This window comes from Alligator sinensis, unplaced genomic scaffold (assembly GCF_000455745.1).
Source record: "Alligator sinensis unplaced genomic scaffold, ASM45574v1 scaffold85_1, whole genome shotgun sequence".
In the NCBI taxonomy this organism is placed as follows: Eukaryota; Metazoa; Chordata; order Crocodylia; family Alligatoridae; genus Alligator; species Alligator sinensis.
This window is the reverse complement of record NW_005841891.1, coordinates 1,911,032-1,932,579: the sequence shown is the minus strand read 5'-3', so window position 1 is coordinate 1,932,579 and position 21,548 is coordinate 1,911,032. Positions and strand designations below refer to the sequence as shown.

Sequence of the window (21,548 nt, the reverse complement as noted above, 5' to 3'; positions counted from 1 at the left end):
TAAAAAAAATATACATTTTCTTTCAAATTAGACAAAAACAGAAGTGCTCTTCAATTGGGCTTGCGCTAGTCTATAAATCTCAGTGTGAACAATGTTTGAAGTACAAAATTACATTTTGTTTTAAGTTGCAAATTAATAGAGCTTAAAAGCTTCTTAAATTTTAATTACAAGCGCTCTCAACTAGACGTGAACACAAATGAGAATTTTGTAAAAGCTTATCTAGATGTTTTAAACTTCCTCGACAATTTCAGAAACATTAAGATTTATAGTATGAAGATTTTCTCTTTTAAATCGTTTGAGTTACTCCTTAATGTGATAACATAATTGAGAGGAAAAACTTAATTATATCTAAATCCAGTAGTGGAGTAAACCACATTTTGATATTAGATGCTATGAAAGAGACTAAAGTTTTAAAAACAAGAAAGGATAAATATGGCAAATCCTGGAAAAAATAATTGCAAGGCATTTTTAAAATATATTTGTAGGCCCAAACATGTAAGTGAAGCACAAAAGAATAATGGGACCACTTAAATAACATCAAACCCTTATGATAGGAAGAGGTAAAGAAATAGGGTTACTTGTTTTACCTCTGTCTATACAAAGAAAGAGCAGAGATGTGCCCAAATCAGTGTATATAAAGCAAAAAAGCAGCCACTGACAAACATAGCAGTCAATTAAAAGCCTTTGCTAGCTGACCTACAGAAATGTCTCTGCTGTCTTTACAGACAAAATTCCCTTAGGCTTTAGTTCAGAGTTAGGGTTTCAAGTGCCCCACCATTCCAAGGCTGCAGAATCTGCCACAGAACCCAACATTTAATTTAGAAGAGTGTACCAGAATTCTAGTTCTCATTTCAACATGGATTTCTAGGCATACTGTTGTAAACTTCAAAATCTGAAAGTGGGTACAGGCTATACAGATGTCTTCTGCCTTGGTCTGCTGTCACCCTGACAAACCGCTCCAGATCTGTCACCATTTATCTATAGAGGAAAAGTAACTTCTAAGTTTTAAAATTTAATATTGCTTTAAATTACTTAAGCCCAAATCCAGCTCCATGTTTATGGATAGGAGAGGACCAGGGGTAATGGCAAGATAGGCAATACTCAAACATCCTCTCAGCCATAAGCTAGCAAGAAGGATTACCCAAGCCAAGTCTTCCTTCACTTTGCAGAGTATCCTTGGGACCAGAGGAAAAGGAGTACAGCAGATCTTTTGACCAAAAGATCAAGAACAATGCCAGGGGAAATACTCTCCTTGGGGAGTGTATTTTGCACAACCAGGCTTGCAAAGCTCTGCAATGAAGTCTGGAAGATGACATCACAAAGGTGCAGGAAGCAGAGTGGCCAACTTCAGCAAGACAAGTCCTTATTCTTCTGGGCAAGCCATTTCAGCTCATGGAGGTGCTTCTTCTATCTATGAAGAAAGTGTTCCTGAAGGTAAGCCCTTGCTAACTCTGAGCCTAAGCTTAGCCCTTCATATTAAGGTCAAGAATAATTTTTCTTTGGGTCCGAGGGACAACCTCCAGAGCAAACAAGATACATTATTGTGTTGAAAAATCTCCAATGCATGCTCTGCAGAAGCTACTTCTGTAAGTCAATTATTTGGACAGGAGAACACAGATTCCAAGTCTTCATAACTGAGCTGCTACCACTGAAAATACCTTGGTAATAAGCCTTTGGGGTGCATGGGGAGGCTAAACAGGAGGACTCTACCAATCATAATTCTATCCCACTCCAAACCATATGTAGCATCTGTGTGAGGATCTTGGTAACGTAGAAATAGGTGTTCAGTACGATGAGGGATACCCATCCCCATGGTGTAGAAATGGTTGCCAGTGTTGTAGCCAGTGTCACAGTGAACTTAAGCCCAAAGATGAATCAATTAAGCTTCCTAGTCCAGGATAGTCCTCCTTTGCTCCTCAGAACCAAGAAAAGATGGTTGTAAACCCCGCTTTCACCTTGAAACGTGAGCATAGTTTATTACTTTCAACACCAACAAGGAGTTGCCCATCACAAAGGGCATACCATTTTAAAAAACAAGAAACAGGTGATTAGACAAATGGGGGAGGCACAGGGAAACAACAACATAATAATTGGCATGACTGAATTTGCTGATCACAGCCTAAGGGGTAAGAGGCTGAAGTCATGAGGCCTAGATATTAATTCTTGGGTGGGATTTTGATTGAGCAGCACTATTAGGAATTCAAGTTTCAGAAATCTTTCTTCTGGAAGAAAAAAAAAAAAGACTACTCTCTCAAGAACTGGAATGGCTCTTATACACGTAACTTGAATGGGTAGCAAGAGATTTTTCTCTATTATTTTATCACAAGTCCTAAAATCTTGAAGAAGGAACGCATAAAGTATGGCAAGTCTACAGGGTGATTTATAATTTGCCAGCATTTGTCAGATAGGCTTGTAATGATGCTTTTGTCAGTCTATCATCTCAATGAAGGGATGAAAAATATTCTCACTCATCTTAAATAAGCTAGCATAACAAAGAGTGTATTTTTAAACACTGATAGAAGTAAATTATGTACGTTTTAGGTAGAGCTGAGGAACAATCTGGCACAAAGACAGGTGTGACAGTTGTTTGTGTGAATAGGCGCACATGAAATTCTCCGATGAAGGTAGCTGAGTTTCCATCGATATAATTCTTACCGAAGCCTTTTTTCTGCCTGCGATATCAAAATGTCTGGAGTAGAAACCTTGACCTTTGAATTCCTCTGGCATCTCTTTTTTGGTTCCTACTTCTAACAGGACCTTTTGACCTTAACTGCTTGTGAGCAATTTTTCTGAATACAGACGGAAGAGGGGTTTGAACAGAGGAAGGAAATTTAAGCATCTTTTATCTCCAGGATCCATCTGTCTAAGGTGATGGAATGCTACATGATATAATGGGAAAGTGTGAAGCTGTCCTTTAAAAGGGTTCTTCCCCTGCTCTGGCCCTGAAGGAGGCTGGTAGGATTGACAGTGATGGCTTTGTGAATAAGATGAAAGAGAATATAACTAACTATTTTTAAGACCTAAGGACAGGTCTTAGGATTGGGTGTTTACTAACCAATAAAAATAAAGCCTTCATTTGCTTTACTGTATCTTGACTAACCCAGTGCCTCCAGATGCCAGGTGTTCTATATACTCAATTTGCCCATGTGAGGAAAGTAAAAAATTGAGCCTGCCTGTGAAACATGTAATAGTTGCTGCAATGACCTGTGCAGTGAAGATGGATGCTTCTGAAGCTTCAAACTTTAGGCCTGGCTACTGTATCATCCCTAGTTTTGCTCTTCACAAAGTCCTTTGGAACACCTAGCTATATTCTCCCATAAAGTCCATCAACAATGCAAAAAGCACAGCCTGGTAAATTTGCCATTCTGAAATCAAGTGGTGAAAATGAAAATGCCTATCTGCTTGAGTTCATCTTCTTTCCCTCCCTGCCAGCAACTGGGAAGTGTTATGGTCTGTCTAAAAAAACAGTGTCACCACCACCAGAAAATCAGGGCCCAAAAGCTTTGATTTCCAGAAATTTTGTCTTGGATGATAATGTAAAACTCAGGTATAAGTTGACAGGATGCCATATGTAAAGAAACTTACATTGTCCCAATGTCAATGATAACTGGCAGGATTTTACTTCTGTATTAAGAATTCACCATATTAGGAATTTAGACTAAAAAGTTTTAGTAACTTTGCATTAATGAAGACTGATTATGAGAATTGTTTACCAAACAATTATAGAAGCAGTAATCAAGCAAGCTACTCTGAAAACAGAGCAAAAAGGTAGATAATATGCTGAAGGGATTAAAACCCAACTACTTAGTGATTTACCAGTTAAGAATCTAGAAGTTACTGTGGGAGTGTTCTGGGGGAGTTACAGAAGTTACTGGGGGACAGTTGAAACGAATCTTCCCATTTTGCATTAAGCAAAATGCAACAGCTAATTTTAAGATTCATAAGTCCCAAAATAAGGCAGTGTGCTTTTAAGCAAAAACTATGCTTATGCCAGTATTTGTCCAAGTACAAAGCTTTTAAAACTACAGCAAATTGGTAGATGTTAATTAGTGGGGAAATGTGTATGATCTAGCACAACTCATACATTTTTTAAACACACATTAATGAATGCCCAATGGAAAGGATAGATTTTTTAAAAATTTATTAATAGAAGCTGGCAACACCAAGACCAGCGAACAGGAATTTGAGTCGAGAGTTTATGTGGACACTTTCTTTCTTACCCTTCCTCCACTAAGTGCGATGAGTGGAAGCAGGTAAAAAAAAGAGGAAATTTTTCAGGAAGCACCATCAGAAGAGGAAGGAGCTAGGAGGAAAAAAAACTCCACCAAGATGGCTGGAAGACACTGCAATGACAAAGCCTCTGCCACAGTCAACTCTGCCTGTGTGGGCTACTGATCAGAGGCTTCCATCCAGGTTCTGGTCTGGTTTTGCAGGGACTACAGCCTGCATGTTCCAATCTATCTTGCCTTCTAGTTGATGTCAGACTAACATGGTTAACTAATTCTCTGCCAGAGACAGCCAGATGGGAGAATGCTTGTGGTCTGAGAGGTGTCTTCTGGAGGAGTCTCAGGAATCACTATGGGAGCTGCAGAAGCTTGTGGATTGGCCTAGAAGCATCTGAGAGCATGAAGCCTTCACTGACTCAATTCACAGACTGACCTCCCACATCCGGGGCTCTCAATATGACAGAAGAATGGGAAGTGAAACAGGAGACCAGCCTGGCTAGAAAATAATTTTTTCAGTGAGTTGAAACTCAAAAAGGAATCCTAAAAAAAAAAACGAAAACCCCCAACCCCCCCCATAAAAAACAAAAAAACCAAACCCAAAACAAAACACCACAGTAGAAACCTGGACATATTACTAGGGAAGAGTACAAGAGAAGTGTACAGGAATGCTGGTAGAAAACTGGGGAGGCCAAGGCATGATTTGAGACGCAACTGGCAAGGGACATAAAGTGCAATAAAATGGGATTCTACAAGTGTGTCAAAAGCAGAAGGAAGACCAAAGAAACCACAGACCCCTTATGGAATACTGAAGGCAAACTAGTTACAGATGATGCAGAGAAGCCTGAGAAGGCCTTTATTATTTCACTGGTAGGGGCAGCTACCAGATGAAGCATGTGACTGGCAGCAAAGATACGGAAGGAGACGAACAGCCTAAAGTAGTGGCAGAACCGGTAAGGGATTACCTTAGGAAAGCCAGTTTTCAACTTGGCAGGGCCACGTGGGATGCACCCTAGGGTACTGAAAGAACTGACTGAGAAAGAGGATAGCCAATAGCTCCAAAACTGACAACTCTGGAAGTTTGAATAAGGTCCTGGGTGACTGGAAAGGCAAATATAGTGTTCATCTTTAAGAAAGGGAAGAAGAAAGATCTGGGAAATTACAGACCAGTAAACCTGACCACAATACCTGGAAAGATCGTGGAGCAGGTCCTCGAGGAATCTAATAAGAAGCACCTAAAGAAGGTGATCAGGTACAGTCAGCATGGATTCACCAAGAGCAAGCCATTCCTGACCAACCCGATTGCTTTCTCTGATAGTGACAGGCACTATGGATGGAAGGAGAGTAGTGGATGTGATACACCTTGACTTTAGCAAGGCTTTGGATACAGTCTCCCACAACGTTCTCATTAACAAGCTAAGGAAATGCAGATTAGATGAAAGTATTGTAAGGTATATACATAACTGGTTGGATCATCGTGCTCAACGAGTAGTCATCCATGTCTCAATGTCTAGCTGGGAGGAGGTATCAAGTGGGGATCCCCAGGGGTCTGTCCTGGGTCCAGTATTGTTTAATATCTTCATTAATGATTTGGACGATGGGATCAAGTGCACGCTTGGCAAATTTGCGGATGACACCAAGTTGGGCGGAGTTGCAGACACTCTGGAGGGCAGGGCTAGGATCCAGAATAACCTGGATAGACTGGAAAAATGGTCCACAATCAACCAGATGAAATTCAAGTAGGACAAGTGCCAAGTCCTGTATTAGGGATAAAATAACTACATGTACAAATACAGACTGGGGAATAACTGGCTAAGCTGCAATGTCACAGAAAAGGACATAGGGCTTACAGTTGACCCAAAAGTTGAATTCGTATTAACAGGCATTTCACTTGCATATCAAGCAAAGTGCGATTCTTCTGCTCTGTTCAGCATTGGTGAGTCATCACCTGAAGTACTGTGTCCTGTTTTGGGCCCCACATTTCAAGAAGGATGTGGACAGATGGGAAAGATTTAGTGCAGCAAAAGTGATTAGGGACCTGGGAGGCAAGACCAATCAGGAAAGGCTGAAAGAAGTATGGTTATTTAGTCTGGGGAAGAGAAAACTGAAGGGGAAGAGAAAACTGAAGGGGAATTTGGTAAGTCTTCAAATAACTTAAGGGTGATTACAAAGAGGAAGGAAATGGGCTTCTCTCTGTGACCGTAGGGGGCAGGTCCCAAGAGCAAGCACTGCTCCCCTACTGCCAAATTTCCAAATCCATGGAGAGCCCATGGGCTGGACAGCATGGCCCCGTGCACTAAATCAGGCTGCATCCACCCAGCCATGCATGCAAGGCCCCTATCCTGGTACACATGTGCATGGGGGCAGCCGTGGCTGCACAGGGCCCCATCTGGATGTGTGGGGCCAGGTAGAGGCAGTGCAGGAACCGTTCCAGCCCATGGACTGGCCCTGAACCACTTGTCATGCCCATGGGGTCAAAAGATTGAGCACCACTGATTTATAATTATAAGATGGATAAAAGCAGTGGCAAATTACTTTTCAGAGGATGGTAACAAAATCACCAGTTGCGATTTCAGAATCATGTAGGAATCACAGAAAAGTAAGGCTAGAAGAGACCTCTGGAGGTCATCTAATCTAAACCCCTGCCTGTAGCAGAATCATCCCTATCCAAACCATCCTACACAGATCCAGTTCTAACCTATTTGTAAAACTATACAGGCAACTACACAACCACAAAGCTTAACATGTCACAGGTAAAAGCAGGGGAAAAAATAGTCGCCAGTGTTCTGCTGCTGCAAGGATTGTTAAAAAAATGCTCGACTCATGCAACCTATTCCATGGAACAGACTCCAAATTCCTTTTCTTTCTTTTAAACTGTTTAAGATGCATCTCTAAATCACTGTTTGTCAGGTCATATCTTAAGGGCTATTTCAGAAATGTGAATAATAGGTAAGTGAACTAAGTTACTGGGTAGTTGACTGAAAGAATATAAATGAGTTCATAAGATACCTAAGCTTGTTTTTGGGAATGAAAGGAGAGAAACATTAAAAACCAATACACAGTGACAGGCCACTGGGTGGAATGATTTTTCCCCCCACCTACTCAATGTGCTTTCTGCTCATACGCTTTAAGGAATAAAATGGTTCTACTTACACTGGGGACAGCAGAACTTTTCTTACGTTCAGGAATATCAGCCTTATTTGGATTGCTGGCATTTCCCAGCATGGGGCTAGCTGGAGCAATTCCTCTTCCTCCAATAGCACTGCTGCTAGATTTCCTTGACTGAATTCCTTCTTCTTTGAGGTCACTGTCTGTAGTGCTAGTTTGGCTTCGTTTTGGATATGCCACTACTGGAGGAATGGATGGTCCAGCTAATGGAGAGAAGAAATCTTTTAAAATCTAGATGCTATTAAAGTTTATTTATTACACAAATACGTTAAAAGTCTAAATAATTCAATCCCAGAGGTTAAAACAGGTGTGGGCAAAATACAGCTTGTGGGCCAGCCCATGGCGGGTCCTTCAGTCCTGCCTAGCCCAGGCACTGTCCGGCTCGTGGCACATCCCACCACCCCTGGGCATGCAGTGGGGCTGGGGCACCTCTGTGGCAGGACTCTTTGTAGGCAGCCCAGGTGGTGGCAGCTCTTTCTGGCTGCTGCGGCAGCTGGCCCCCAGACCCATGGAGACGGATGGGGACTCATGTGCACAGCCCCAGCCCTGTCCTGGCCTACAGTCACCACTGGCACTGCAGCTGCCTCCGGCCCACCCAGTGGGGTAACAGAGAGAAGATGCAGAGGAGCCCAGGCAAGGGCTTTGGGACTGCAGCAAGAACAGCCTGACAGCAGCGAAGGAAAGGTAGCTGCTTTTCCCCCCATGCCCAGCAGCAGCTTCTGCCTGGCTCACTGTGGGTGGGTTGGTCCAGAATAGTGGGAGGGTGGGCTGGGGTTGGGGCTGTGTGCATAGGTCCTGGCTGGTCTGGAGCTGGTCCACTCCAGCCAAGGCAAGTCTGGAGTGGGTGTGGGGTGGGCCAGGGCTGTACGCTCAGCTGCTGCTGGGGAGGAGCCGCAGGGTACACAAGCTCTGGGCTGTTCATAGAATCATAGAAGTAGGGTCGGAAGGGACCTTGTAGATCTTCAGGTCCGACCCCCTGCCTGGGCAGGAAGAAAAACTGGGCTCAAATGACCCCAGCCAGGTAGGCATTAAGCCGCTTCTTAAAGACCCCCGGGATAGGAGCCACCACCACTTCCCTTGGAAGTTGGTTCCAGATCCTAGCCGCCCTAACTGTGAAGTAGTTCTTACGGATGTCTAATCTAAACCTACTCTCCAACAACTTGTGGCCGTTATTCCTTGTTATCCCAGGGGGTGCTAGGGGAAACAAGGTCTCCCCCAAACCCTTCTGGTGCCCCCTAGTGAGTTTACAGATGTTCACCAGGTCCCCTGGTGGGGGGCAGGGGGTGCTGACCGGCCTGCGACAGCTCCCCAAAACTGCCTATGTGGCCCATAGACGCAAATAATTGCCTGCCCCTGTGTTAAAAAATTAAGAATCATTACTGCAGATTTGGAGTTGCACAATGTGAAAAGTATTTTAAGGTTCCCACCTTGTTTCACTTCATAGACATTAGGGCTGGAAGGGACCTTATGAAATCATCAAGTCCAGCCCCCTGCCCAAAGGGCAGGAAGTCAGCTGGGGTCAGATGACCCAAGCAAGATATGCATCCAATGCAACTTGAATGTGTTCAGAGTACGTGCCTGCACCACTTCTTGGGGTAGTCTATTCAAGACTCTGGAGATTTGGACGGTAAAGAAGTTTTTCCTTATGTTCAATCTAAAACGGTCTTCCAGGAGTTTGTGGCCATCAGACCTTGTCTTCCCTAGGGAAGCCCTGGTGAACAGATGTTCTCCCAGTTCCTGGTGCACACCCTTGACATACTAATAGGCTGCCACCAAGTCCCCTCTGAGCCTATGCTTCTCCAGGCTGAAGAGTCTCGTGCCTCTCAGCCTCCTCTCATATGGCCTGCTCTCTTGACCTCTGATCATGCGTGTGGCTCTCCTCTGGACACTCTCAAGCTTCTCCACATCTTTTTTAAAGTGTGGAGCCCAGAACTGGATGCAGTACTGCAGCTGCGGCCTCACCAAGGCTGAGTAAAGCGTGAGAATGACATCTTGGGACTTGTTTGAGATGCATCAGTAGATGCAAGCCAGAGTTTTAATTTGCTTTGTCGCACTGGTGGCTCATATTCATCTTGTGGTCAATCATGACCCCTAAGTCTCTTTCAGACGTAGTGCTAGCAAGTGAAGCACTGCCGAGTCTATAGGTATGGTGTGGGTTCTTTTCTCCCAAGGCGGAGTATCTTGCATTTCTCAATATTGAAGGTCATCAGGTTTATATCCGCCCACCTTTAGAGCCTGTTCACGTCGGCCTGAATCCTCAGCCTATCCTCCAGTGTAACCGCACTTCCCCACAGTTTGGTGTTATCTGCAAACTTAGTCAGTCCGCTTCTGACATGCGAATCCAGATCGTTAATGAATATATTAAAGAGTACTGGACTGAGTACTGAACCCTGAGGGACGCCACTGGTCACCATGCACCATATTGACTTGGTTCCATCGATTATCACTCTCTGGATTATCACAGAGCCAGTTTCCCAGCCATCGGACTGTGAAGTTGTCAAGGCCACAGTTCCCCAATTTTGCTGTGAGGACATCGTGGGAGACCAAGTCAAAGGCTTTTTTGAAATTGAAGTAAATGACATCAACCTCTCCCCCACTGTCCAGGTGATGCATCACCTGGTCATAGAAGGAGATGAGAATAAGATGAAAAAAGCCATTTAACCATTTGTTTAAGTGGTTAAAGGTGTGGGAGACAGTTTTAGGTCACACATTTGTGGTCCCACTTAATAGAGGTGGCATTCCAGAATGCCTGAATTGGTGGAATGACACCTGCACACAATTACCATCAGCTTAATTCAGAGCAGCCAGGAAGTGGCTTTGACTTGTGCACTGGGCTCCTGCTGCCATCAGGAATAAAAGGAGGGACAGAAAACTGTTCTAGTTTACCCTCAGACATTAACAGGCTAATGTTTTAATAGACTATCAATTTCTTATTGGCATTAATTCTTTCCTAGGTACTAAACAGGTTTTGGTTCAGAAGAGGTAGTTGGGACAGAAAGAATCAAAACTATTAAGTATTTCAGTTGCTCTCTTCACATAAAGTTAATTGACCTGATTGTTCTTTGTGATGCTTTCCCAAATACAGAATGTAAACAATCCCAGGAGACCTGGCGAGAGGAAAGCAACCTCTTTGCTTATAAACAACTCTTGTATATTCAGGTCAAAAGGAGATTCCTTTTGTGAGATAGTGATTAGGCAAGAAGGTTTATAAAATACTTAGTAAGCAGCAAGTAGCTGTTCTGCATGTTCATTAGGCAGAAAAGTTAAAGTTTGGCTGGAGTCACTGTTACTTTTTAAAATTAGACTTTTGCAGACACTGAAGTTACTGAAAACTCAGGAAATGGGAAACAAGAAGTAGTTCTGGCAAGCTGACAGTTCTCTGGTTTTTAGACGCAAATTGACCTATTAGTGTCAAAAGGAAACAAAAGCTGCATGGACATAAGAAAAGTGAGGGGGAGGGGGTGATGTGCTTTCCTGGGAGAACAAGAGAGCTTGCAAGATGCTGTTTAATGTGTACAACAAAACTTTCTTACAATGGTCATGAAAACAAGAGAAGATACAAGCAGAAACAAGCTACTGCATTTAGTATAATGTTTAGAAGTAGTTCTGATATAGTTATAAGAACACGTGACTAATATAAAACAGTCACTAGATCATTAAATCCCTGGACCACAGGCAATGTGATCTCTCTCCTTATTTAGAAGGTAGAGACAGTACACTAAGAATACATCTTCCCAAAGCAATTACATTGTCACTCTGAAATAGAAATAGATCACCCACCATGATCACTGTACCGTCGCTGTTTTTGGCTGGAAGATATGCTTCTCTGCACTTTGTGGTGAGGAGATTGTCCAGTGCTATTGTTGAGATCACTACTTGGCCTAACTTTAGCGAGTGAAAGATTGCTGCTGGAGCTTGAATCACTAGCATCCAACTACAACAGAAAATTCAAAAAAGGCTTAGTTAAACAGAAAGCATCCTGCAGTGATTCTGAACATAATCTTAAATGAGCAACATTCCAAGAAGTTCTCTTAATGAAGTGATCACAGTAGTGAGACCCACTCCAGTGCCAGAAACTAACAGCTTTCCTGTTAGTTTCTCTCTCAGGTGTTTTAAGGTACAGATACATTCAAAATGCCTACCTATGCTAAGCAGTTCAATTCTGAACACATTTGGAAACTGCTGGTTATAAAAGTTATTTTGCAGAGAAACAAGTATCCTGTGATCCCTTCTAAGGGTAAGGCTGGGGGTAAGACTAGTGTTTCTGAACAAGGCAAGAAAAGCCACATGTGTATCTGCAACTCCTAGGGAGCCTTCCCCCGCAGACACTGTCATTGACATGGACCCCATTCATCCATTTCCCCTCTAGGTTTTCAACAGTGAGTAAAATCACAGGCTGTGGAGTTGAACAGGCTGCTGGTGACAGCATCTGTGGCTTGAGTGACTTCATACTTCAAGTAAGGGAGAGTGAGGCAGCTCCAACAGCTCCTTCAACAGAGGGTCCAGATTTTATCAGGCTAACACTGAGGAAGGAGGTCAGGTCACAGAATACATCTTGAAGAACTACAGTACTACAAGTAGCCTTTTTTTTTTTAATCTTCCCTTTGTGCTCTTTCTTCAGAGACCCCTGAGATTTTATCAAACAAGTAAGATGGATCTTTAGGTGCAGCTATTTCAGCTCCTCAAGCAGTTGGTAGGGCCAAGGATTCCAACATTAAAGGGGGGGGGATACAAGGAGCTCTTTAGTAATAAAGATTTTTAAGCAAAGCTTCCTTTTTCTAAGCTAACTCAAAACAGTATGTGTAAATAACAAGTTCTGTTATGAGCCCCTAAGCTAGATGCAGCAGTCATTAAGAAGCATTACTGCCGGTACAAAGGACAATTCTTCCTACCTGGAGACTTGCGTTCAATTATCACTACTAATTTTGGTATTGAGGTAGACTTTTTTGCTAAATAATCCATTAAAAAATTCTTCCTTGTTGAAAAAGAAAGCAAACTAATAAATTGATATGAATCATTAACTGATACATACTACTTATAGGACAACAGGTAAACCAAACAATTATAGAAACACAGATATTATTGCAAGATCTGACCAGTTAAACAAGGGTGGTAAACAACTGAGGGGCAGGTCGAGTCGCAATGGAATATAGATGGATGTGCAACTGCACTCGAAGCAAGGCCTTCTCCTGCACTGGGAAGGAAGGGACCAGGCATCCATCTGGGGCACGGATGCAGTTCAATGGACACCACTAGCTAAACAAACCTGACTTTCGGTGCACATGGCACACATGCACCAACACTGGAATTTATGTGGAGAATTATCTGAAGAACCAGCTTCACTTTGCTGCCCTGAGGGAGGGTTTTTTCCTCCCTGTATTCAACAGAATACATGTATTTTAGCCTATTTCCATCACTATACTTACCTCTGATGATTTCCTCCCTAACAATAAGTACGTAGCTGTGATTTCATCATACTTCATTTTACTAAGGGATTCTTGAATTTCTTCTTGAGAATATCCCATTCCAACCATAATATCTAAAATAAACAAAACAATTTATAAGTAACAATACACTTCGATAAACTGTTCAAGTACTTCCATGTTCAAAGCAAGTGTCTTTATTTCATTGTTAGGGGCAGACATCTAAATGTCAGAAACTAATCTTAATTAGATACTGACAGTAATAAGATTTAGTTACTGTATTTACTCAAATCCAAGACTACTCTGAATTTAAGACAACTCCATTCCAACAGTTAAGAGTCTAGCCATGGAAAAATAAATGTGTTAATAAATTTTCCTTTGTACAGAATTAATAATTAGAGGGTTGTCTTAAATTCGCCCCCCTACTACTGCAGCAGGGAAAGTAGCAATGGGGGTCAGGCAGGTAGTATATCCCGTCCCTTCACCACTTGTGCACCCAGCACCTGCTGCCTCCCCCCCACTACTTGTCCCCCTATGTCTGCATCCCTGGCACCTTCTCCCCTGCTGTCTGATGCCCCACCCCTGCTGTGCATCCCCTGGCTCCAGCCTGGGGCACGGAGTGTACATTTCCTTTGGCCCCAGCCTGACCACACACCAGCAGCAGCAGCTCTGGTTGGGCTGCAGTGCCAGAGCCAGAGCCTGGGCCAGGCTGGATCTACTGCCACAGCCATTACTGAGATGGGGCTGGGGTCAGAGCAACCCTGTGTTTCATGCTCCATGCCCTAGGCTTGAGCAGAGCCAGAGCCCTGCTGGAGCTGGAGGCTAAGTGGCAACAGTGCTGGGTGGGGGAGTTGAGTGGGAAGAGGGGTAGCTGGGGTAGGGGCAGACTACCAGCAGCCCTGAACCCGAGTCAGGGTCAGAGTTGGAACTGCAGCAGGTGCCTGGCCCCTGACAGCCTTCTACTCAAATCCAAGTCCAGTACCCCCACTCCCTTCCACATTAAAGATGGAGGGAAAAAAACCTTGTCTTGGACTTAAGTAAGTATGGTATGTGTTTCAAACTACCTAAACATTCAAATCTGGTACCAAAACACAAAGTCTAATTATGCAGTGTATCATGAAGTATTTGTTTGACAGCCTACAAATTGAGAACATCCTGGAAAGTACTAGAATACCTATTCTTTTCTGGTCTGAGATATCCAATTCTGGTTCAACAAAAGGTTTAAGCTCATCCTCCTCATGTCCTGCATTGATCCATCTGTCCTTCATAATTTGCTGCAAAGACAGGTTGCTTATTAGAAATAGATATTTAGCAGCAAACAAAACAAGACAAAGGGTTCAAGTTCTACCCATTACAGTCTTTTGGTAACAAAGAGACAACAAATACACCATGACTGAATCAAAAAACTGAGTACCTTTGTTCTTTTCTGATCTTTCCCACTTTCCTTTTCCAGAACCGTCAATTTTGCAACTGGACTGTCTTATTAATTGGTCCCTTCCTCACCTATCTGAGAGGCAGGTTTCTAATCAGATGTATTCCAGCACATAGTTCAAAGCTGAACACCAGTAGTGGAGAGGCTGGTTGCGGTGTGAGCACAAGGAAGAGACTAATAAAAAAAGTTCCATCTGGGCACCTTTACTGCATCTTGTTCATTAATGCTCTTCAGCCACATGACTCCCTAAAAGGCTCCCCATTCTAAGTATTACTCACCTGGAAACTAGCCAGTTCTCCAAAGTTAAAGCATACAATATTGCCAAGGAATACAAAAGTAAAAGGAACAACAGAGAAAATTAAACACTAGTTTAAAAAGTATCACAATTAAGAAAACACAAGTTGAGCAGTTAACCCTTTTCAAATGTTGACCCGTTTGGTGCACCACAGTATTAGACTGTAGTTGGAAAGAGTTTCACAGAAACATCCTCCTGCCTGGCATGGTGCTCAAGGTTTGAGAACTGTAATTAAATAAACTTCCTTTGATTACCCTGTAACTACAGATCTCATCACGCATACTGCATTATTCAACAGCAAATGTCTGCCACAATATAAATCACAAAAGTGCTACCACTGTGCTTTGGTATTGGCTTGTTTTTTTAAAAACAAACTTAAATGACAAAGGACCATATTTTCAAATATGCTTGTTTAAGTGCACATGCCCAAAGCATGCTTGCAAATCCCTGATGCACATGCAATGAGCGTTACATGCATTAAACTACAATTTTACATTATGTATCTGCCCACTTAAATCAGGGGCATACAAAAATACACATGTAAGTTGGCACTCATCCTACAACTGGGTTGGGTTGCATATCCATGGAAGAAACTTCCATCACTGAAATGAGAAACTGACTTGAGGGAGTAAGTTACAACTTCATCATATTCATGCCAAAATTCATGGGGAACGGAATATCCTTACTTAAAAACTAGCACAGGACTACAAACTTACCTAAACTTATTACAGCTACTTATCTAACTGGCAGAAGTGACTGTACAGGAAAACCAATGCTATCTAACCCACCACCCCTTGGTATAGCACTTAACTTTAGTAACATCCCATCAATATCTTGCAACAAGAAGTTTAGTACTGGTGGGTGAAGCAACACGCTATTTTCTAGTCTCCTGCATGACCGTATAAATGCTTACACAAAGCAAGTAGACCAGCCCTCGATAATTACTTTTTAATGAGTCTATGTGCTAAAGTCCGGAAGTGAATGATCCACTAATAGAGGAAATCCAGCAATTTACTGTTGGGAAGAGTTATGCAAGCCATGCAACATAATAAGCAAGTCTTAAACTCAAGCCATTCAGCCTGATTAAGTAAGAAAATTCCAGAGAGTTTAGCTTCCACCTGCTGGGTAAAAAAAGGCAAAGAACCTCAGGGCAGCAAATCCAGCAAGCTGTTTACAAGAAAAATGTTATCCATTGAAGTGCAATACTTGCTACTGAATAAAGGGAACAATTGGCAAAACTTCAAGCTTGCCAAATTCTCTCCAACTAACATTTTATTTGTGCTTACCTCTAGTGTGCCTCTTTTAGTTGGGTTTAGCACCAGGAAACGTTTGAGGAGGTTTTCACAGTCTGTTGACATGTAGAAAGGAATCCTGTATTTTCCTCTTAGTACTCTCTCTCGCAGTTCCTTGGGTAAAAAGGGGGGAGAGCAAGCATTAAGTTATAAAAAAAAAAAAAACAACAGAACAATTCAAAATATTGGGGCTGGACTATATAAGCACTTAGCATTTTTTTTAAATGTACCTTTAGGTTCTGCCCATCAAAAGGAAGAGATCCACTCACAAGTGTATAAAGAATAACACCCAGACTCCAAACATCTACTTCAGGTCCATCATATTTCTTTCCTTGGAAGAGCTCTGGAGCAGCATATGGTGGGCTGCCACAAAATGTGTCCAGTTTATTTCCAACTGTAAACTCATTGCTAAAACCAAAGTCTGCTATTTTAATGTTCATATCTGCATCTAGCAAGAGATTTTCAGCCTAGATAGGAAGGCAAAAAAAATGCAATGAAGTTTGAACTTACGATTTTTTTGTTTAAGAAACGTATTGCTTTTTAAATTCATTTTTAAAGGCCAGCAGAAGCTGATATTCCATTTAACTGAAAGTATTTATATAGCTATACAAGTCAGTCATTCATGCAGACTGCATTTTAAAATCTCAATGCATTACTTTCAAATTTATGATGGCTTTTATCAGTCACATGCAGCTTCCATCCAAGTATTCCATGGAAACATTCTGTATTACTGTAAACCACAAGTTTCCACATGAAAACAAGAATGTCTCAAAATCTACACTAGTATCTGGAACAATAGCTTGTAACACAGAATATATTCGAGGTCTCCATACTCACTTTTAAGAAACTGTTCCATATTTACCATATTTTAACATTTAATACTTGTAAGCAAAGGAAGATATTTTAAAAAATACCTCTCAAGTCTTAAGGGAACATTCTAAAACGACATATATAACTAAAGCCATTGCATATACATTTTGGTAGGGTTTTTTTGGTTTGCTTGTTTGTTTACTATACTCACCTTGAGATCTCTATGAACAATATGCTTTTGGTGGCAGTACTGCACTGCAGATACTATCTGGATAGAAAACAGGCCCAATTATATAAGTGACACCTCAAAGAAACAGATTTGTAATCAGAAATTTCAATATTAGTTGCTAAAATTGACATGTATTTATGCATTCAAAGCCATAAAACCAATACTACAGTGACCACCATATTTAGGATAAAACTGATAAATATTAAATGCAAACTTCTTATTCAACACACTGGCTTCTACTATCTTCTGAAATGTATTGTTGTATCACCACAGCTAATACAGGCTAAGAGGAAGCAATAACTTTTACCAAGGTTGTTTCCACTGTAAAACTGCTCTCCACTTTCTGAAAATTTCACCATTAGACTGAAGTTTTCCAGTCTCTGCCTGAAAGTGATTTTTTTTTTATTTTTTTTTTATATTCAATAGTTGGGGGGAGGGTGGCGGTAGAGATAGTTTGGTGAACAAGAAAAACAGCTTGTGTGCATTATACAGTTAAAAGTTACTGACTGGCAAACCTTCAGGGATCTGCACATTACATTACTTTATTCATCTTAAATTTTATCAGTGTACAGTATAATAACATAAGCTTGAAGGAGACCCGGGCTCAGTGTGCTGCTTTTAGGTCTATTTCTAATCATGTAATTATACAACTACTGTTCTGAAATGGACAACATTTTCTGCACCTTTGGTGGCCCTTGCAAAGTGCCCAGGGAACAATTTAAAGACCAGGGCATTCACACATTAGTAAAACATCACTACTAGTTGCTACACATGCATCTAAGGCTGTAGAAGAAAAGTATGATCTAGTGTATATTTGACACACAGCATAAAACTTGCATATGCACTAGTCAGATTTAAGATTACAGATGAAACTTTTATTCGTATGGTAACTCAGAAGTCAGGAAGCCTTTTTATTTTATAAATATTAGCAAGTTTCATTTTACAAGGAGCTCCAATAATAAAATGTGAGGTACCGTTATACTTTGTAACATGTTATGTTTTCCAACGTAACAGAGGATTCCTCTGTAACAGGGCACCAGCTACTATGCGTTATATCTATTTAATACAAAGTCCACAAAGAATTCTTTGACTGCATGTCAGAGTACACAGTTTTCACTTCTAGACTGTTATATCCGTTCATATATTAAATCTTAAAACAAAACAGTATTCCATTCTGTAATTTAAATAAAAATAAATTGTATGCCCGTATGATAGAATTAATGTGTGCATGTCTGACAACAACCTTGAAGAAAGTCCTATGAAAGGATAAACTTACTACACAGCCCTTGGTGGTTTGTTCTTCCTTCACGTTATTATTCCCTTCTTTATTTGGCTCCCCCCCCACCCTTGCAGCTACTGTTCCTTTTTCTATTATATGTATGTATTGTGAGCATTTTCCTTCCCCTCCTCCATGTATAACCATCCCCCTTGCTCTTCCTTCCATCTTTCCCTCTATAACTCTAGCACCCTGATAAATCGCAGGCAGAGATCCACTAGACTTTTAATCTCCCAACACTACCCCTGGGTCTCCAGGATTATCAGCATGACAAGCATTTCCTGAATATAGTCCAAAATGCAGTCCTATTCAATTTTCAACTTAAAGTAAAAATCACTTCTGCTCCCAAATGGCTAGAGAGAGAATGACAAAGCTGATCAAAAACAAGTGTTTTCCTTTGTCAGCTAGTAAAACGGGTAGCAGACAGGCTGTAACAAGGAGGCAGCAGCTGAGAATAAAAAGGAAAGGGAAAGAAGACAGGAAGAGGAAATGAAAGCAAACCAACAGCATGAAGGAAAAGAAACCAAACTTAGTGAAATACTACAAGGAATGTTTTCACATTAGCCTTCTTTGTTTCCCTTGCTGTTTTCCTTCTTTTCCCTTTAAATATGTAAGTTAGTGTCTTCAGTGAGAAACTTTCTGACACTGAAGTCATCATTAGTAACTCATCTCTTATTTAGTAAATGCTGCACTGAAGGTATGTGGATTTTTTTCCCAGGCCTAAACATGTCATGTAATAACATCTACTCATTGTAAAACAGCACTTAGAGATGATATTAATAAGGGTCCCACTTGTAGTTTCTCCTAGAAGAGATGGGAAGATCAGAGCTAACTGCTAACAAATTCAGCAGGGAGGGGGCATAGGGAAATATCACTTATTTAACTTGCTTTTACTATGCAAACGCAGGAACTTGGTTCCTCATTTCTACATTAATTCTAATTGACCACATATGAGATTGGAGAATTTCCTCTCGAGTCATCAGACGATCAATCCACAAGCCTGTGGTAATGGAATAAGAATCAGATTATCGGAAAAATCCTAAACAGCTTTGGAGTACAAGTTCTTGAAAATGGGTGCACAAAAGAAGGCTGAACCGGACAGCTGCAGAGCATGGCTATAGGTTTTAGTACTTGCATCTTTCCATGTTTTAGTTGTTGAACATGATCGGGTAGGAATAATAAATGAGTATTTACTGCAACATAGTCAGTCACAAACAAGTTATTCCAAAGTGGAAAAAACACTTGAATGGCAACTTAAGTACCAAAACTATAGCTCATATCAGTGTCCATCTGCAAGTGACAATGCCATGATAAAAACAATCTATGATGTTGATTTCTATGGGTTGTTATGCAATGAGGTAGATTTTTAAGTACAGTTATTCATTGGTCTGTTTTAGATAGGTTTTTTTTTTTCGCCGGGGGGGGGGGGGGAGAGAGAGGAGGGAATGACAAGAAAAATCTAGCGTGGAATTTTCACAACCCATAAGCTTCCAGGCAACCTTTTCCTTGTTGGGCTACCACAAATGACACCACAGAACCAATACACTTCCTAATGAAGGATTTAAGATCCATGCTCCAACTGCCCTTCCTGAACAACCTTAACATGGGACAGATGTGCACTGATTCTCTTCAGGCACAACTGTATGTTTGATGGAGAAAAGGCACAGTCTGGAGAGAGGGAGGAGGAGTTATGAACTGAGAAAAAACAAGCCATAGAGGAAGCTAAGCTTAGCATTACAGCTTGGCTAGGATTTCTAGGTCTTGTTTTCCAGCTTTTCTAAAATATAATCATAGTCTCATTGTTAAGCTAGTAAATGGACGGACCAATCCTATATGCTATGAAATGAGAAAGTTCTATAAGCCCCTAGTGTGGAAATACAGAAAGGTAAAAACAAAGGGACTTGGAAAATGGATTTCTGTGTACTTCAGCAAGTTAAAGCTGACTATGTGGCTATCTTCCCAAACTGCATCCAGTTAACTGAATACAGGAACAGTGTGAAGGAAATGCTTAAACTCATCCTGTTAGGACATGTTCAGCCTGGAGGGCAGCTGATTCAAACTCTTTCAGGAAAGTGGAGAAGTTTAAAAACCAAGACTGTGGGAATAATGAGACATAGCACTGAAATGAAGGAACAAAACATGTACATGCTGAGAGAATATTTCCAAAACAGTAAGAGTGATGGGAAGAGGAGACAATGAAGAATTAGATTTGACTGCTGAAGATTTGTTATGGCCATAACAAATCTTCTGATGTATGAGGAAAAAAAAAAAAAATTATTGGATCTGAATAAAAACAACCACCTTTTTGGATTTAGAAATATTGTACAGCCTAACTGCAATAGGAATGTTCCAGAAGCCAAAGAATGATCTTTGAAAAAACCCCCAGGAATGAATAAAGAGCTGAAAGGATTCTCTGAGCTTATGAGTGTGCTTAAGTCATAGAATTGCATCTTCTAGGATATGAAGTCAGGCAGCTTTTGCAAAAAAAGTATAATGCAAAATTTATGAAGCGTGGAGACAAGTGAGAAGGACAGTGCTTTCTGCCACTCTGATATCCATTACATTAACTTAAACTTCTCTTTTGTTTCCTTTCGCAGCAACTGGTCATATTTAAGTGATGTTCTTGTTCATTACACTTCTCTACACAAGCCTGCACAAAACTTCAGAATGAGACAGAATAAATCATTTGTCCCTATGTTTCCACTGCTCCCACAATAGCTTATGATGATGATCCTGAATAAGAATTAATGTGTGTAAATATTTCTGCTTATGTTAGAAAACATATTTCATTCAAAGTTTGGAGACTTTTAAATAGTTTTTTTTTGTGACACATTCGATTTTCCATCAAAATCATGCAAAACCTTTCAGCTACTGTTCCTATTTGTTTTTAAAGAATCAAGTCAGCTCCAGATCCTTTCCTTTTGCATTTTTGCTTGTGAGTGGTATATTTCATTACAAGAAATTATCAGTAAGGACTGGAAAGTAGTCATTTGGGGAATACCAGCAAAATCTACAAATAAAAATGCTGAGTTACTGACTATATTCACTGGGTTTTATGCTGTCAGTTAAAAATGTTAATTTACTGTTTAGCATACTCTGAAATAGCAATAATTAAAACTAACAACATGGATTTTTATCCAAGAGGATAGAAATAAAAACTAAATACATAAATAGCTAAATATATTTCTGCATCATTGAACCAGACAAAGAAAGATAAAGCAGATTTTAGCATTTTCACTGACACAACCAAGTCACCTGATTGCGGGATCTGAACTGTAGACTAACTGTAGACTAAGTACTAGGAGGCTGAGGATTTGATCTGAATTATTTACAGTATTACTCGTTTTTCTTCAACTTCTCATACTACTGGTTTATTGAATGTGTGGACTTTGCATTTCAG

At 40.9% G+C, this 21,548-nt stretch overlaps 1 protein-coding gene across 11 annotated transcripts in view; it reads right to left on the bottom strand.

Annotated features, from left to right (window-relative positions):
• MARK3 (microtubule affinity regulating kinase 3) overlaps positions 1–21,548 on the bottom strand; it is a 77,418-nt gene that overhangs the window by 21,444 nt on the left and 34,426 nt on the right. For 10 of the 11 annotated variants that reach the window (XR_003092682.1, XM_025197189.1, XM_025197190.1 and 7 more), the window contains exons 7-13: positions 16,855–16,911; positions 16,064–16,300; positions 15,828–15,947; positions 13,989–14,088; positions 12,818–12,930; positions 11,172–11,325; positions 7,377–7,594 (exon numbers count right to left, since the gene is read on the bottom strand). Coding sequence is in view for 10 of the 11 variants with exons in the window: in XM_025197189.1 (XP_025052974.1) it covers positions 7,377–7,594; positions 11,172–11,325; positions 12,818–12,930; positions 13,989–14,088; positions 15,828–15,947; positions 16,064–16,300; positions 16,855–16,911 (999 nt within the window). In the remaining variant the exon portion in view is untranslated. The remainder of the gene's footprint in view (positions 1–7,376; positions 7,595–11,171; positions 11,326–12,817; positions 12,931–13,988; positions 14,089–15,827; positions 15,948–16,063; positions 16,301–16,854; positions 16,912–21,548) is intronic. The other variant, XM_025197186.1, reaches the window with a different exon arrangement.